The sequence below is a fragment of the Cnephaeus nilssonii genome, assembly GCF_951640355.1.
Source record: "Cnephaeus nilssonii genome assembly, chromosome: 8".
Taxonomy (NCBI): Eukaryota; Metazoa; Chordata; class Mammalia; order Chiroptera; family Vespertilionidae; genus Cnephaeus; species Cnephaeus nilssonii.
In genome coordinates this window covers 91,096,322-91,113,682 of record NC_137079.1, presented here as the reverse complement: position 1 = coordinate 91,113,682, position 17,361 = coordinate 91,096,322, and the positions used below count along the sequence as shown (strand labels likewise).

The following is a 17,361-nucleotide window of genomic DNA, read 5'->3' as shown; positions in this document are numbered from 1 at the left end:
AACGGAGACCCATAGAAGAGAGGTGACCAGATAAGCCACAATAAAGGTGACTTGGGCTCACAGCTCCTGCTGACACTTGCCTCAAATTTTCTACATAGAAGCAGCATGAGGAAAGTTTCAAGGTAAAATGAAATTTTTCACTTAAGGTACATGGGACAGCAATAGTTAAGTGTACCTTTGAGATAGGTGTACATCAGGAAATTCTTACAAGTATAAAACTCAAAATGCAGAATAATTTAAGTAGGTTGTAAGAGAAATTCATACATGAAAATGAGACTTTTGACGATGTCACTCAGTTTTCCTTTCTAATATCCAGGAACTGACTTTCCTAAGTGTAAAGCCTCCTCTTTCTCACGTGGCCATCTTCAGCTCTCCACTCCCATTCCTACCTTCCATGTGGCATTGGTTTTTTTCTTCTTCTTCCCTGCTTTCTCCAACTGGTTTTCCCCACAGTCACCAAAATGTTTCACCAATACCCAGACGCCATCTGAAGCTGCTGCTGAGACATCTGGGAACCTGAGACCAACTTATGCCACCAGACCTCACCTCTCTATCCTCCTTGGTCACTGTCCATAATTCAAGTCCTTCCAGTCACTTGTCTGATCTCTGTTTTTCTCACAGTCTTATTGTCACCAGCCCTGGACCTGTCCTCACACTGCTCCCTCCTCCTTCCCATGGTACCTTTGGGACACCTGACAACCAAGCTCATCAGCATCCAGAATCTTTCCACCAGACACTCCCTTCACCTCCTGGCCTTACCTGAGGGGGGATGACTGCAGGGCACAGCTTCTCCTCCACCCTCTTGAAGGGAAGCTTGACACCAACTTTATAAGCAAACAGGGCCCGCAACTGGTGTGTCCTCCCTCTCCTTCCAGTTGCCACTTTCAACCAATTCGTTCACCTCCATACTAAACTTGTACTCTTTTTATTAGAAGCCATCCACTTAGATGACTCCCTTACTCCTCCCCCAATACTATAAACTCCCAGCCTCATGGCAGCCATCAGTCGCTAGAACCCGGGTCCCCATCTTCTTCACCATCCCAAAGCTAGGACCATCCAGGTGACTTCAGTGTCCATCCAACATATCACACCTTCCCCGTCTGCCGCTGCTCCTCTTCTGAAAGCTTAAATTTCATAGCCCGCTTTCTGGCTGTATTTCCCTCTCACTCACACTCACTGTCACTGCACTGGCGGTTCAAGCTCACTGCAACTTCTGATTCTGCAACCCCTCCATTTCTCCCAATCTCCAGCCACATCCTGGTCTCTCTTCTCTCCCTACAACTCCACTCTCTGACCTCTCATATTGAGTTATACCCCTTTTCCTGCTCTGCAGTAAAAGTCCATTCCTAGATAAACTCAGACATGTGAATTCCAGCTGCTGCAGCCAGGCCCTGGTGAAGAAAATAACTCATTCAGCAAGCCAGTGCCTCCACATGCTGACAGTACCCCAATCCCTCCATGGATTCCTAAGCAACTCTCTCTTCCAACATCTACAATACTGCTTCACAGTTTCAACACTTTCTCAATCCTCCCATCTAATCCTCTTCCTCGGCCGGCTGCTAGGTCACACAAAAAACAGAAGCTATCAGGCAAGTGCACCCGAGCTGCTTCTGCCATCCTCTCCCCGCCATAAACTTACCAGCAACTGCACCTCTATTTACCTCTTTCTCTACAGAATGAGGAGAAGTGTCTTCCTATAAAGGCAAGTGCTCTCGAGGCCACCCTTCTCCAGGGGGCTTGCCGCTCTGTACCAATTATCTCCAGCATCTCCTCCATGCAATGCCACAGAAACATGCTCAAGCTCTTCTCACTTGAAAAAGACTTCTCTAGAATCCTCTCACTACTGCCACAGCCACAGCGTGTTCCTTGTCTTCCCTGCCAAGCTCACAGAGAAAGGAGTCCACCTTTGCTGTACTTCCACATCATCACCTCTGGCTCCTGGGGATTCCCGTGGTTTAAAGGGCTTCTGTCAAGGTCATTAATGACCTAATGACTGAATTCAAAGGAGTTCCTTCTTGATATTATCAACCCCAGTCACAGTAACTTGAACATAATTGGTACTCAATAAATGAAAGATTAATTAATCAATTGATTCATTATTTAAAAGGTAATAGCAAAATGACCAATATCCACCTGCGGAATGTGGGTGCAATGGCAATTGGATCCTCCTCCTCTTGTGTTGAACAAGAAGGACCAAATTAACAAATAACTAGACTCAGACCTTGGCATGAAAACATCCTCTCAAAGCCAAACAAAACTCTCAATCCTCAACCAAGTGAAAATAGTTGAATAATGAAAGACTTGTTTCCTGACTTATCACTTCTTTCATCTGGGTGGCTGCTGAGCTCAGGGATAGCAGCTAAGTGAGGGCTCTTCACTTAGCAGTCATCTGTGACATGGCTGGATCCCTTCAGAGCCACAGCAGGAGAAAAGCCACAAAGCTGCCAGGCTTGTCCATCTCTGCCTCATCTAGTCTTTCCTCTTTCACCGGAAATGTAGATTTCCTGATGCTAAGTAGCCTGCAAACAGATCTCTATATTTCCAAGGAGTGGAAGATAGGTTGATTAGGAGACAGAGAACACTTGAAAGAAATGATCATATTTATCCACATAAGCATTTATCTGAGGACCCCTACAGAAGAAGTAGGGATGCCTGTAGCACTTACCCTTTTTGCTGATTTATAATGTACAAATTTCTAATTCCCACTCATTAAAGAGTTAAGATGCCAGAACATGAAATAACACTATATGTCCTCAAAAATGATTGCTAATTTCAGGTTGTTGATGTTTCTAGAAAGCTACATTGGCCGGTATATAAAGGCAAAGTATTCAAGATAGGTAGCTTAGTATGGAGTCAGATCTAGTCCCCTGATGTCCAGCTGTATGGCCTTGGGCAGGTCACTTACCCTCTCTATGCCACAAAGTCCTCATCTGTATGTGAAGATAATGATGTACTTACTTCATGGGTGCAAAGCACTTAGGAATATGCTTGGTAGGCAGCACCTCTCAAGATCTGAGCCCAATATAATAATCCTTACCTTGTAGAGTTGAGAGCTTTAAGTGAGATGATGTATTTGTTGTTGTTATTGTTGTTGCTGAAATTATTACAGATTGTCCCTTTTCTCCCCATTGACACCTTCTAGCCCACACCCGACCCCCTTCCCCAGGCCTTCACCACACACACTATTTTCTTGTGTCCATGGGTTATGCATATAAGTTCTTTGGTTAATTTCTTCTCTTGCACTGCCCTCTTCCCTCTGAGATTAGACAGTCTGTTTCATGCGTCTATGTCTCTGGATCTATTTTCTTCTAGAGATGGTGTATTTAAAGTGCTGGCACATAGCAGATGGTCAGTAAATGGTCACTCCAATAATATCAAGGTGCAGTAAAAGCCAGTGGCAATTAACTTTAAATTCACTTGAGAATTATGAACTCTAGATGGAATATGTTAACACAACATGACATTTCAGAATTCAAAGGAATAGATGTATTTAAAGAATGTTATACAGAAGAAAAAAAACTGTGTAAAGTGGAGGGAACTCATAAAGAAAAGAGTAAACAGAGAAGAGAGCCTTAGAAAACATTATTAGAGGTAACTGGGGAAAGAACAGACTCAGGGTGTGGCCCGAGGCTTATAAAAAAAGAGGGGCAAGCTCAGGGCTAGGAAGGAGCCTGGGTCTGAAGCTGTAATATAAAAAATACAGAGGCAAGGACATCTTTAGGGTACTGGAATAAAGAGAAGAAGGACTGTAGCACTGGCTGGAAAGACGGTCACAGACCTGGGCACTGACCAAGGTGTTGCCAGGTGCCTGTAGTTTTGGCTAAAAGATACCCTGAGATCCAAGCACAGAAAAACATCTAACTTCTCAAGATGAGAAAGGACAAGGAAGTAGCGATGGTTTTCTCACCTGGAATTGGAAAGTGGGAAAAGTCAGGACTTGACAGGAGGATTTTATCTAAGAGTCAGGACCAGAGCAAAGGCTGGCCAACTAAATGGGCAACTGGTTAGACATCAGAAGGTGGAATGGTGTATAGGAAGAACAAGGACTCTTAATTACTGTAACCTGTGGCAAATGAATGGGATTCCGTTCCATAAACTAAAGCAAACCTAATTGAGCCATGTGACCATCACATCTAGAGTCAATTCACATCAAATTCTTATTGAGCCTTCAAGATGTTTAGAGGGTGAAGAGAAGGCCAGTCTCTCGGTGATGGCAAGAAGAACTCTCCCCACCTTCTCCTCCTGGGTAGGGCTAGTAAGTATAAATATAGGGCCATCTAGGGGATAAGTCTTCCCCATTTTGACAAACAGTGGTCTGTGTGGTCCCTTGGAGCTTCTTTGGGATAATGGGGAGAATAAATTTTTAATGTTTCTCCACAATTTTGGTGAGGAGATGTAATGGAGGGAGAAATAAAACAAAAGTAAAAACAAAAAATCCTGGGGGGAAATGATCACCTCTCCCATTTTTATATTTTTTATTTATTTATTTTTCTTTTTTTTTTTCTACTTTTTTTTTTATGTGCCTCAGGCATGAAACAGCTCTGGCCACCGACACAGGCATCAAGCTAGGATGAACTAAGGACTGTACATCTGCTTTGCCCCTGATTGATATAAGAGCAACATCACCAATCAGATGTCTCCTTGCCCATTGCCAGGGGGTTATATTTTTAAAAATAATTTCATATGTCTGAATCTTTAAGTTAGATAAAGTTATTTGTCATTTCCCTATCTTCTGAAGTGTTAAGTCCCCTGTAATCTCACTGGCAAGCTATTCTCAGTCAATGACACACTAATGAACACAGGGTTAGTACAGCCAACAGAAATAACAGAATTTTATGAGTCACTCCTGAACCCAGACTGGTCATTTTCAGGTAGGCGTTGGCTCAACAATGTCTCTGGGAGAGACTCCCAAAGGAAGAAGAATACCTACCGGCACACTCCTCCAGGGAACACCGGGAGCTCTCCGAGGGCATTCCAGGGCAGCCAGGTCTGGAGGGGAAGGAAGTCAGGCACAGGCGGCGACGCTCTCTGACACCATCCCCACACGTGGCACTACACTGGCTCCACGGCTGCCACAGGCCCCAAGTTTCTGCAAGGACATCAGCCATGCTTTCAATGCAGTTCATTGGAGGATCAAAATGTAACTGCACCCAAATGAAGCAGCAAAACTCAAATCTTGGGCCTTAAAGAGGCAGTAAATAAAAACATTCTCAACGATGTCAAAAGCTGGAAAGAGTGTTGTTGGCCCTGCTTGTAAAACAAAGGAAAGCTGAATAAACTTCAAAATATTAACCTTTCTAGAACCCTCAGAGAACTAAAGTCACAGGGCAGCCGAATGGCCTGAAATACAAGGAAAGACAGCTCCTCTAAGGAAAGACAGGGTGCAAACACTGCTTCCTGGGGCAGGTGCCAGGCTTCATACAAGCTGGTGAAGAGAAGTCATTAAAAATGTCATGAACGGCCTGATTGGGGCTAGCATGAACACACAGAACCCCACGTACTCAAGGGGGGTTGTACCCACTTGCAGGCCACAGATCTCAGCAGAGTTTCCCAAAAAGGACTGAGGGGAGGTGCAAGAGTAGAAAAAGGCTCCCTCTCTAGGCGGAGGCCTGAGAAGGGAAGGGGCAGCATTATGGGAAATACTCAAACCTCATCCAGACCCTCCACCCCATTTGCTCTATCAACAAAAGCCTCAACCACTGGGGACAAGGCAGAAAACCCTGTCACTCTAAGGGCACCCAGTGTTGCGAGGAAATAAAAAGAGAAGATAGGAGCAAAAAATATCCTGGGCCTTGATTGTTAGAGGGATTCTACCAATAGGAGGCGCAGGATCATCAAGAAGGCCCCAACACTGAGACTCAGGGCACAGTACTGTCTAAGACTAAGACTGAACTGGCAGAAGAGTATGCTCTCCAACCTCCATAGCCCATCCCCAACCCTGCACCATATTAGCGATGACCAAATATCAAATAACAACAACATACTACTGTGGCAGGGGCAAGAGTAACAGGTGAAAACCTCCCTGATATGCAGACTCAAGCCTAAAGCTGAGGTACAACTGAAGTATGGAGTAAAACCCTCTGGCCACCCAATCCTACTCTGAAACATTAGAAAATTGTGAACTCTGTTATGCACTGAAGGTGGCCATTCCTTACTAGATTGACCCAATCCCCACATTAAAGGTCTATAAAAACAGGGCATGCCCAATTCCAGGAAAATACTATTTATTGATATATACAGCTTTAAGTAAGATGTCCAACTTTCTACCAAAAATTATGAAACACACAGAGAAGCAAGAAAAAACAACAAACTATCAAGAAATGAAGTAATCACCAGTTTGGTTCAGTGGCTAGAGCCTCGGCCTGTGGACTGAAGGGTCCCAGGTTTGATTCTGGTTAATGGGCACATGCCTGGGTTGTGGGCTCAATCCCCAGTGGGGGGCATGCAGGGGGCAGCTGATCAACAATTCTCTCTCATCATCGATGTTTCTATCTCTCCCTCTCCCTTCCTCTCTGAAATCAATAAAAATATATTTTTTAAAAAAAGAAAGTAATCAAGAGAACCAGACTCAGACGTGACTCAAATATTGGAATTATCAGACAGAAAGGTTAAGATAACTATGATTAACATGTTAAAGATTTTGAGGAGGAAACTGGTCTTGCAAGGCGTGTCAGGCCATAAAAACTGTGAACAATGCACTGCCCTGGAGTGGGGGGGAGAGTCATTATCGTTGGCCCCAGGACAGATCATCGGATATGGCCTGGGGACCCCCAATACCTGGGGGCCTTCCTGTAAGCCCAGAAAAGGGGGCAGAACCATATCTGCAAGACAAAGACCCCAGAAGGTTATAAAAAGTGAAGCCCTCTGCGTGTCTCTTCACTCTGATTTGGAAATTATTCCCGGAGTCCACTAGTGTTAATAAACGGGGTCCCTCCCTTTCTCTAGGAAGTGTGCTTGGTATTTCTTTGGTCTTCTGGAACATTTGGTTCCCTGACCGGGAAGCTAACTGCGTTTGGCTCTTGCCTCCGGTGAGTGGACAGGGTTTGGGGCGCGGGGGCACGGGACAGGCCTCCGGAAGGTGTGTGCTGCTGATTTTAGCAGAATTGAATGGGGGGGGGGGGGGGACAGGGGAATTCAGTCGCTCCCGGACCTCAGCCCAGGACCCAGCCAGCATCTGGAGAAAGTGGACGGACACCTCTGGACCTGTTGACAGAATCAGTAAGGTAGGGGCCCCAGTCAGTCAGGCCCACTCCAAGTGAGTGGAAGGGGGAGCTTGATCACCTCCCCAGAAGTCATAGGACTTTGTCAGGTAAATCAGGAATCAGGACTCCGGAGGTGAGTGAATTCAGATTCGATTAAGGAATTATGGGTTCACTCCTCTGTTTGTTTGTGTGTGGGACTAGCCTATTTGCTACCGAGAAGGGGGGCTGGACGCAGTCTTAACTCCTCTGGTAGGTTCTCACCGAGACGTCGGTTGAGAATTCTGCTCTGGGGCGTGGGTGCCGGGAGTGCCCCATGCCCATCTGGGGAGTTGGGCATTATCTGCTCAGCTCCAGTCTGGGCTAGTCTACTGAGACAGTGTGAGTATGGATGTTTGTCTGTCTTGGTATAATTATCTGCTGATTAACTGTTCTGTGAAAGCGAAAGCTACTTTGATTTTCTGTTCGCTCATCTGGTTAAAACGTTTGATTTACTAAAGGCTGAACCTGTGATGGTCTGCAAAAGTCTCAAGCAGCGCTGTTGAGTTAGTTTTCTCAGAGACGTTTGCTCTCTATCACGGAGGGATAGTTGATAAAAATTTCTGTCTATGTTTGAGTACTAGGGGCTTTGGTTTGCTCTGTGATTTTGCTGTGTTAGGTTGAAATTTTTGGAATTCTGGGGTAGATTTAAAGGCATTTGCGGCTTTTCTTGTCTCTTGTCTCTTCTATCTCAGAGTTGTACCTCAGTGGTACATCTCTTTTGGTATATATGGCTGGGACTTTCAGGGGCGGGGCTCACAGCTCCGCAGGGCAGAAAGATTTTACCCGCCCTGCTCCTGCCTGTGCTGATTAAGGATCTTTTCTTTAAGGAGACCCTCCAGGCTTTTAGTAAATTTCCCTGCACCCTTGTCTGTCTCTCGCCACCGATCATCATGGGGTTGGGACAAAGTAAACCCACTGTTCTCAATTGCATGTTGGAAATTTTTGAAAAGGGTTTTATTGAGGACTATGGTATTAAAATGAACCCCAAAACACTAAGGAAATTCTGTGAATTAAAATGGCCAGCCTTTGGGGTCGGCTGGCCCCCGGAAGGCTCTTTAGATGTAGGACTGGTCAGGGTGGCCTGGAATGTAGTCACGACAGACCCCGGACACCCAGATCAGTTCCCTTACATAGACAGCTGGTTAGGAATTGCTCAAACCTTGCTGCCTTGGGTCCGGCTCTGTAAGGTTTTAGTAGTAGGAGAAAAGGAACAGGTCTCTCAGAAGGGAACCCAACCCCTTGTTCTGCCAGGATCCCCTGAGGAAGTCCCGCTAGTTTTACCATCTCCATATGTGCCACAGGCAGCACCAAGTGCTTCCCCAGCTGGTCTGAAAGGTCCAGAAACACCGCCCCCTTCCGTTTCTCCTCAACCAGGCTCTCCAGAGCCAGTTGGGCGGTGCTTGCGTTCAGCCAATTAAGGACCCAGCACGTCAGATGCCTCTAAGGGAGATTGGGGTGCCAAAGTAGTTGGCGAAGATGGGACCTTGCAGGAGGGAGGGCCGGTCTATTATTATCAGCCCTTTACCACCAGTGACATCTTGAATTGGAAACATCACACCCCAGCTTATTCTGAAAAACCTCAGGCCATGGTAGACCTCCTAGAAAAAAAATCTTTCAGACCCAGAAGCCCACCTGGGTGGACTGCAAGCAGCTCCTTTTCACATTCTTCAACACTGAGGAGCGCATGAGAGTAGTAACAGAGGTTCGGAAGTGGCTCCAGACCCAGGCCCCGGCAGGAATATTAGATACAGACAGATGGGCCAGGGAGGCCTTCCCAGATGAGGAACCCAATTGGAACCTGAACTCAGAAGATGGAAGGACCTGGCTAGAAAGATATCGGCTGGCCTTCCTCCAGGGGGTCAGGGCCGGAGCCAAGAAGCCCACCAACATGGCTAAAACCTCTGAGGTTTTCCAGAAGCCTGACGAAAGTCCAGCATCTTTCTATGAGAGACTATGTGAGGCACACTGGATCTACACCCTCTTTAGACCTGAGGCCCCAGAAAATCAAACCATGGTAAATGCCATTTTTGTAGGCCAACCCAGCCTGACATCAGGAGAAAATTACAGAAACTGGAAGGGTTTGCAGGAAAGAATGCTACTGAACTGCTAGAGATAGCTAACAAGGTTTTCATCAATAGAGACAGTGCAGCAAGGAAGGAGGAAGAAAAGAGAATACAAAGAAGGGCCAATGTAATAGCAGCAGCTTTTAGAGGCTCAGGCTCCCAGACAGATCAGCAAGGATACAGACCAGGGGGAAAAGGAAGAGCGAGCCTGAGACGAGACCAGTGTGCCTATTGTAAGGAGACAGGACACTGGAAGAATGAATGTCCCAAACGGCAAAGTAAAAAGTCTGGACCCCCTTTTCCACCCAGTCGCTATCAGCCAGAGCCACCTGAAGCAGATCTCATTGGGCTAGCAATGGCTGATTCCGACTAGGACAGACTGGGCTCACTTCAGTTAGGCCCCCACAAGCCCATGGTCAGAATGAAAATTGGGGGCCAGACTGTGTACTTTATGGTTGATACGGGAGCTGAGCACTCAGTAGTCATTCAGAAAGTAGCTCCTCTCTCAGGAAAGGAGGTCACCATTATTGGAGCTACTGGGGACCAGACGCGTAGACCATTCTGCCAGCCTCACCGATGCCAACTTGGCGGTCATCAAATAATTCATGAATTCCTGTACTTGCCAGACTGCCCGGTGCCTCTAATGGGTAGAGACCTTTTAGCCAAAATGGGGGCAGACATCACTTTTGCTCCAGATGGCTCAGCACAGCTTCGCCTAGGTGAGGAGACCTCCCCAATGATCCTGTCCTTAGCAGTGCAAAGGGAGGAAGAATGGAGACTTTATAGCCCCCAGACAAAGGCCTCACCATTAGAACCTGAATTAGAGAAGGAATTCCCGCTGGTCTGGGCAGAAGGGAATCCTCCAGGCCTGGCTAAGGACTACGCCCCAGTGCTAATCGACTTAAAGCCTGGGGCACAGCCTGTTAAAATCCGCCAATATCCAATTCCAAGGGAAGCATGCCTAGGAATCCAGGTCCACTTAAACCGACTGCTTCAGAGGGAACTTGTTAAACGATGCAGGTCTCCATGGAACACGCCTCTCTTGCCTGTCAAAAAGCCTGGGACTAATGACTACCGCCTGGTGCAGGATCTACGGGCTATTAATGAGGCTGTTATAACCCTGCATTCAGCACTGCCGAACCCCTACACTCTTCTGGGACTCATCCCATCAGAGGCGGAATGGTTTACATGCCTAGATCTGAAAGATGCCTTTTTCTGTCTTTGATTAGCGCCTTCCAGTCAGCCTCTCTTCGCTTTCAAATGGGAAAACCCAACTACAGGGGCCAAGGAGCAGTTCACCTGGTCCAGACTGCCACAGGGTTCAAGAACTCCCCTACTCTCTTTAGTGGAGCACTAGCATCTGATCTGTCTGAGTTCCCAGGACAGGACTTGGGGTGTGTTCTACTCCAGTATGTCGATGACCTCCTACAGGCCAGCTCCACACAAGCTCAGTGCTGGGAGGGAACACAAGCCCTTCTGAGACTACTAACTGAAACAGGTTATCGGGTGTCTAAGAAAAAGGCACAGATTTGTCAGAAAGAAGTCAAGTATCTAGGCTTCCGGATCACTCAAGGGAAACGAAGGCTAGGGACTGAAAGGAAGCAGGCAGTATGTGCCAATCCAGTCCCTAGCACCCGGTGGCAGATTCGGGAATTCCTGGGAGTGGCAGGATTCTGTCGAAATTGGATCCCAGGGTTTTCAGACCTGGCCAAGCCTCTCTATGAAGCTTTAAGAGGAGAAGAGAAAGCACCCATCGACTGGGGTCCCAAACAGGAGAAGCCTTCGTCACCATAAAAGCAAAGCTCACTGAGGCCCCGGCACTAGGGCTACCAGATGTGATGCAAGACTTTAATCTTGTTGTTCACGAGAACAGCGGGGTATCCCTAGGAGTTCTAACCCAGGGGCTTGGACCCTGGCAAAGACCAGTAGCCTATCTCTCCAAGCGGATTGACCCAGTTGCCTCCAGGTGGCCCCTGTGTCTCAGGGCCCTTGCAGCCACAGCATTATAGTCAAGGAAGCGGATAAGCTTACCTTAGGACAAAACTTAAATGTAAAAGTACCTCATGCTGTTGTCACCCTGATGGAAGCAAGGGGGCAGCACTGGCTGACTCATGCTCCAATGACTCAGTATCAAGGGCCATTATGTGAGAATCTGTGGGTATGATTAGAAGCAGTGAGAACACTTAATCCTGCCACCTTTCTACCCATCGCTGAGGGGGACCCTGAGCATGATTGCCTGGAAGTCCTAGAGGAGGTTTATTCCAGCCAGCCAGACCTAAGGGATAGGCCCCTGCCAAACCCGGACTTGGTATTGTTCACAGACGGCAGCAGCTTCTTAGATGAAGGAAAAAGATGAGCCAGATATGCAGTGGTATCAAACTTTGAGACAATTGAAGCACAGGCCCTGCCTGAAGGATGGTCAGCGCAGAGGGCAGAACTTTGGGCCCTAGTCAGAGCCCTAGAACTCAGTAAGGATAAGCGTGCCAACATCTGCACTGACTCGCGCTAAGCCTTTGCTACCCTGCATGTCCATGGGGCCATATATAAGGATAGGGGGCTTTTGACAGCAGGAGGAAAAGGAATCAAAAATCAGAATGAGATTTTAAAGTTACTAGAAGCAGTCTGGGAGCCTAAGGAAATAGCCGTCATCCATTGCAAAGGTCACCAGAAAGGGAAAGACTCAGTATCAGAAGGAAACCAGCATGCTGATGCCGTAGCCAAGCTGGCTGCTCAAGAACAAGCAGTGCCAGGGTAGGTTTCTCTCCCTTTGAAATTCTATATGGTAGACCCCCTCCCTTAATTTGGCCAAAGGGAGATTCGGGGGAAATAGGGAACTTAGAAATTCAGCACCAGCACGAATCATGTTGGCCCCTGAATTACCTGAACCTCCAAATACACTCCTCAGGAAGAGGAATGGGCCCAGCAAGAAGGGGGAAGGAGAACAAAGGAAGGCTGGTGGATACTCCCAGATCATAGGGTCTGTGTCCCAGAACAGTTAGCCCATAAGGTGGTCCTCCAGCAGCATGAACTCACTCATTTAGGAAAGGCTGCCCTAGAAGCTTTGTTAGGCAGATACTACCTGATTGCCCGTCTTCCCTCCTTGTGTGCCTCAGCCTCTCAGCCTTGCCTCCTCTGTGCTCAGAACAATGCTAAACAGGGTCCTGTGGGAATGATAGGAGTTAATCGCTGTGGGCAAGCTCCTTTTGAGGACTTAGAAGTAGATTTTACAGAAATAGGGCCTAGCAGAGGGAATAAATACCTGCTAGTCTTTGTTTGCACCTTTTCAGGTTGGGTCGAGGCATATCCCACTCACACTGAAAAGGCGAGAGAAGTCACTAAGGTATTGCTGAAGGATATAATTCCGCGGTATGGAATGCCTCTGACCATAGGGTCTGATAAGGGCCCAGCCTTTGTAGCAGAAATAGTACAACAGGTAGCTAAGGCTTTAGGAATTAAATGGAACCTACATACAGCCTACAGGCCTCAGAGTTCAGGGTAGGTTTCTCTCCCTTTGAAATTCTATACGGTAGACCCCCTCCCTTAATTCAGCCAAAGGGAGATTTGGGGGAAATAGGGAACTTGGAAATCCAGAAACAACTACAAGGACTTGGAAAAACTGTCTTTGAGGTCCACAGATGGGTTTCTGACCGACTACCCATCTCTCTAGGAACAGCTGTACGTCCTTATAAACCTGGAGACCAGGTTTGGGTAAATGATTGGAAAAAGGAGCCCCTAAAGCCTACCTGGAAGGGACCCTATCCAGTCATATTAACCACCCCCACAGCTCTTAAGGTTGCAGGACTGAACACCTGGATCCACCACTCCCGGGTGAAGGCAGCCCACCAGCCGAGTGACATCCAGTCTGAGTGGAAGGTGACCTCTGACCAGAAACACCCCCTGCGGATCACCCTCAAGAAGACAGCAGACCTGGCCGAGCAACCTGCTCCAAGGAATTCAGATAACACCCTGCTGAATTCTCCCTAACACTAATCTTTATTTCTTATCTCCTCCTAATGTAACATGCTCTAGTATTTCTGGATAATCACTGGTTTTATCTAATAATTCTTATTTTGTCTTTTTATGAGTGCCAGCGGAATCCGAGACTAGTACCAGGAGGAGAACTCATCTGCTCTTGCTGGGACACAGAAGCACCATAAAATTACTGCTCCCCACACAGCAAGGAAGCAAAGGCCTTATCATAAATTGTTGGATTACACCTTGTCATGCCATCCTTTGCTCCTTGCTTAGAAGCTTGCTACCCAAATATGCTAGACCGGGTAGTCCACGAGAAAACCCAATCAGGCCAGATTTTTGTTAGCTATACTTATCAGCCTGCGGCATGTTACGACTCTACTACCAAATGAACATGGGGGGGGGGGGGGGGGCGGGGATTGTATTGGACGGAAAAAAATAATAATAGGACCTGTCACGGCCAATGTGCAGCTAACTAATGTTGCTCCTATTTGTTTCAGCAGTACGCAGGGCCAACATCCAACAGGTCACCTCCCTGATGAACTATGCAACTCTACCCCCAAAGCTGAAAACACCACCTACTCCTGGTGCCCCCTGCAGTAACATTCTACATGTGTGGGACCACTGCTTACCTCTGCCTGCCTGCAAACTGGACGGGAATGCCTTTAAACTTCAGATGGTCCTACAAACCAGAAGAACTCCCTACAAACCCCTCTGAGAGGAAGTCATCATCTCTTTCCAGCAGGAAGTAGCTAAGAGTGGTCGTCACCCCTGTTCACCATAACATCCCGTGGTCATTGCTCTACAAGGCTAAAAGAAACTTGGGGGGGGGGGGGCGAGAATGAGGAGGAAACTGGTCTTGCAAGGCGTGTCAGGCCATAAAAACTGTGAACAATGCACTGCCCTGCGGGTGGGAGGTCGTTATCACTGGCCCCAGGATAGATCATCGGATATGGCCTGGGGACCCCCAACACCTGGGGGCCTTCCTGTAAGCCCACGAAAGGGGGCGGAGCCATATCTGCAAGACAAAGACCCCAGAAGGTTATAAAGAGTGAAGCCCTCTGCGTGTTTCTTCACTCTGATTTGGACATTATTCCCGGAGTCCACGAGTGTTAATAAACGGGGTCCCTCCCTTTCTCTAGGAAGCATGCTTGGTATTTCTTTGGTCTTCTGCAACAATTTGAGTGAAAAAGGTGAACAAGAAACATGAATAGATGAAAACTGTCATCAGTGTTATAAACTAAAAAGAGTCAAATGGGATGCTAGAAATGAAAAGTATGTAGCAGAGATGAAGAATGCCTCCTACAGGCTCATCATTAGAACCAGCACAGCTGAGAAAAGAAATTAGTTTCAATATAGGTCAACAGAAATCACTCAAACTAAAACACAAAGACGGGGAAAATGAGTAAATAAGACAGAATAGAATACCTAAAAGCTGTGGGACAATATCAAATAGTCTCTTATATTTGCAATTAGAATCCCAGAAGAGAAAAAAAATAGAATTAAAAAATAGAATAATGTCCCAAGAATTCTTCAAAATTAATTAGTAACACTAAACTACAACCAAAACATTCAGAGAACACCAAGCAATATAAATTTGTAAAGCAAATAAACAAAAAACTTGGACATGCTATCTTCAAATTGCTAAAAAACAAACAGAAAACTTTGTAGCAGAAGGGAAGGGGAAATGTGGAAATACATCACACAGAGAAGAAAAATAATGAGAATAACAGCAGACTTCTCGTCATGCTAGCAATCCAGAAATAATGGAGTGATACCTCTAAATACTGAAAGAAAAACTGAGCAACCCAGAATTTCATATTCAGTGAAAATATCTTTCAAAAATAAAGATTTTTTCAGACAAAAACTTAGAATTAATTACCAGCAGATCTTCATTACAAAAAATGTTAGAAAATCCTTCAGGAGGGGTTCCAGTCAAGATGGTGGAGTAGGTGCATGCTGTATTCACCTCCTTCCATGAACACATCAAAATTACAACCAAATTATAAAACAACCAACTTGGATAACCATTTTAAGACTAGTTGAACAGAAGTCCTGTAACTAAAGGATATAAAGAAGAAGCTGTGTCGAGACTGGTAGGAAGGGTGAAGACCCAAAACAGGCTGGCCACACACTCAAGTGCAGTGGTTAAGAGTCCAAAGATATATCTCAGCTGCAGAGGTCCCCCTTGAGGAGCAAGGAGTCTCAACGACCTGCTGGGCTCCCCAGCCCAAAACACCAGAGCCAGGAGGAAGAGTCTGTATAACACCTGGACTCATCTGTGAAAATCAGCAGGAGTTCCTCCATCTTTGCCAGTGAGATGGAAGGCTTCTGGAAATCCAGGTGCCCTCTTAAGGGGCTAACACACAAACTTTCACTTGCAAGCACTCACCTTGGGCACTGGCAGAGGGAGAGTGGCTTCGTGGGCATCAGAGACATACAGGGAGAGACTGAGTTGGGTGGCTTCCATGTAAAGGGTGGAGGGACTGCTGTCATTGTCCCTGTGTTGAACCCTCCTCCCACATGGTCCACAGGGGCCATATCTCCTGTGTTAAGCCCTTCCTCCCTGGGAAAATCTGAACAAGAACTGGCCTAATGAACTCTGGCCTAGCTCGACCCTGATGACTCACTGGGACCCTGCCCCATCCACCTCACCCCTACCCCAAGGCTGATGGGGGGCAATTAGCCTGAGCCTGCTTGGCAGTCTTTCCTTTAAAACTCTTGAGAAATTCTTGTGAAGCTTGGGGGTTGCCAGAGACAAGCAGGGAGAGGCTGAATTGTGTGGATTCAGGGAGGGGGCTGGAGGGACACCACCATTGTCCCTGTGTTGAGCCTCCCTGCCACACCCAAATTGTTACTGCAGACAGTCAACTGGAGAGCAGGCAGCTAGCGGCAGGGTGAGAATGGGCCAAGCTTGCCACTTCAGAGGGGCAGGCCGCACAGGGTCTACACAGAGGATGCAGGCACACCAGGATCCAGGGGTGTCCCAATGGGCTCCCACAGATGTGCAGAGTGCCACATCCAGCCCCAGGAGATGGCCTGAGGGCTTCCTGATAGCAGGTCCTGCAGGCCCACCCTCCCCACTGTTCCTGATACCATAGACCAGTGATGGGCAAATGTGTGTCAAACTTGAGCTTGGTGTGTCAAACTTCACCAAAAAACTGAGCATAACTCGGGTAGTGTGTCACTTTGAGGAAAAAACATTATTTCGCAAACGTTTCATCCTCAGGAGAAGCAAATGTTTCATCCTCGGCATGCGGCCGCCTCAGCGGCCGCATGTCATCAGAAATGGCTACGCGTGTCAGTGCTGACACGCGTGTCATAGGTTCGCCATCACTGCCATAGACAGTCCGGGAGTGCTAGGGAGTCTTCCACAGTGGTCAAGATGATTCAGGGAAAGGTTCTTACACTGAGCACACCAAAACCTAGAAAGACGAATGGACAGGACCTGAGCATGCCAAAAACTAGCAAGATAACTGAATAGAAGAAAAAAATCCATCCTCTCCCTATCCCTGTAAGAACCACAGGCTTGAACAGGAAGAGGAATGGTCTTTGAGACAAGAGTCCACTGTTCTTCCAAGTCACGGTACCTAAATAAACATCTTTCCTTTTGCACCAGCACCTGTCTCACAAATTTGGCTTTTGTTATGGCAGGTAGCCAAACATGCGTTTTGGTTACAAAACTTGATTCTGCATTAGTCGGGTGAACTCCACTAGCTCCACCCCAATGACCTCTTGAGACTGGGCTAACCCGACTCATGTTCTGCCCAAGGCTCTTTCAGCAGCTGAGCCTTATAGGTAGCTGAGAAGCTGATGCTTGTTTCAAGGTGCCTTGAACCATTCGCTGGTCTACCCCAGGCCTGATACAGGTGTTAGCCAGCCTTGGTTCCCAGTGTGGTCCCTCCCATATGCAGCCAGGCCCAGTACAGGCAGCTACTAACTGTGATCGCTTTATAGTGCCTAACAGGTAGCCTCAGGACAGTCACAGGCAGCATCTGACACTGACCTGCACCAAAGACCATCCTAAGAGGCCCCAGAATACATCTGGTGGCAAGCTTCAGACCACAACAGAACACCATCTAATT

At 47.1% G+C, this 17,361-nt stretch overlaps 2 protein-coding genes across 5 annotated transcripts in view; one reads left to right on the top strand and one right to left on the bottom strand.

Annotated features, from left to right (window-relative positions):
• Positions 1 to 17,361, top strand: part of NEK3 (NIMA related kinase 3) — a 469,351-nt gene that overhangs the window by 290,437 nt on the left and 161,553 nt on the right. The window lies entirely within an intron of this gene.
• THSD1 (thrombospondin type 1 domain containing 1) overlaps positions 1 to 17,361 on the bottom strand; it is a 55,471-nt gene that overhangs the window by 2,186 nt on the left and 35,924 nt on the right. For 3 of the 4 annotated variants that reach the window (XM_079778706.1, XM_079778708.1, XM_079778707.1), the window contains exon 4: positions 4,931 to 5,089. The exons of the other annotated variant lie outside the window; for it this stretch is intronic. In XM_079778706.1, the coding sequence (XP_079634832.1) occupies positions 4,931 to 5,089 (159 nt within the window). The remainder of the gene's footprint in view (positions 1 to 4,930; positions 5,090 to 17,361) is intronic. 4 annotated transcript variants of the gene reach the window in all.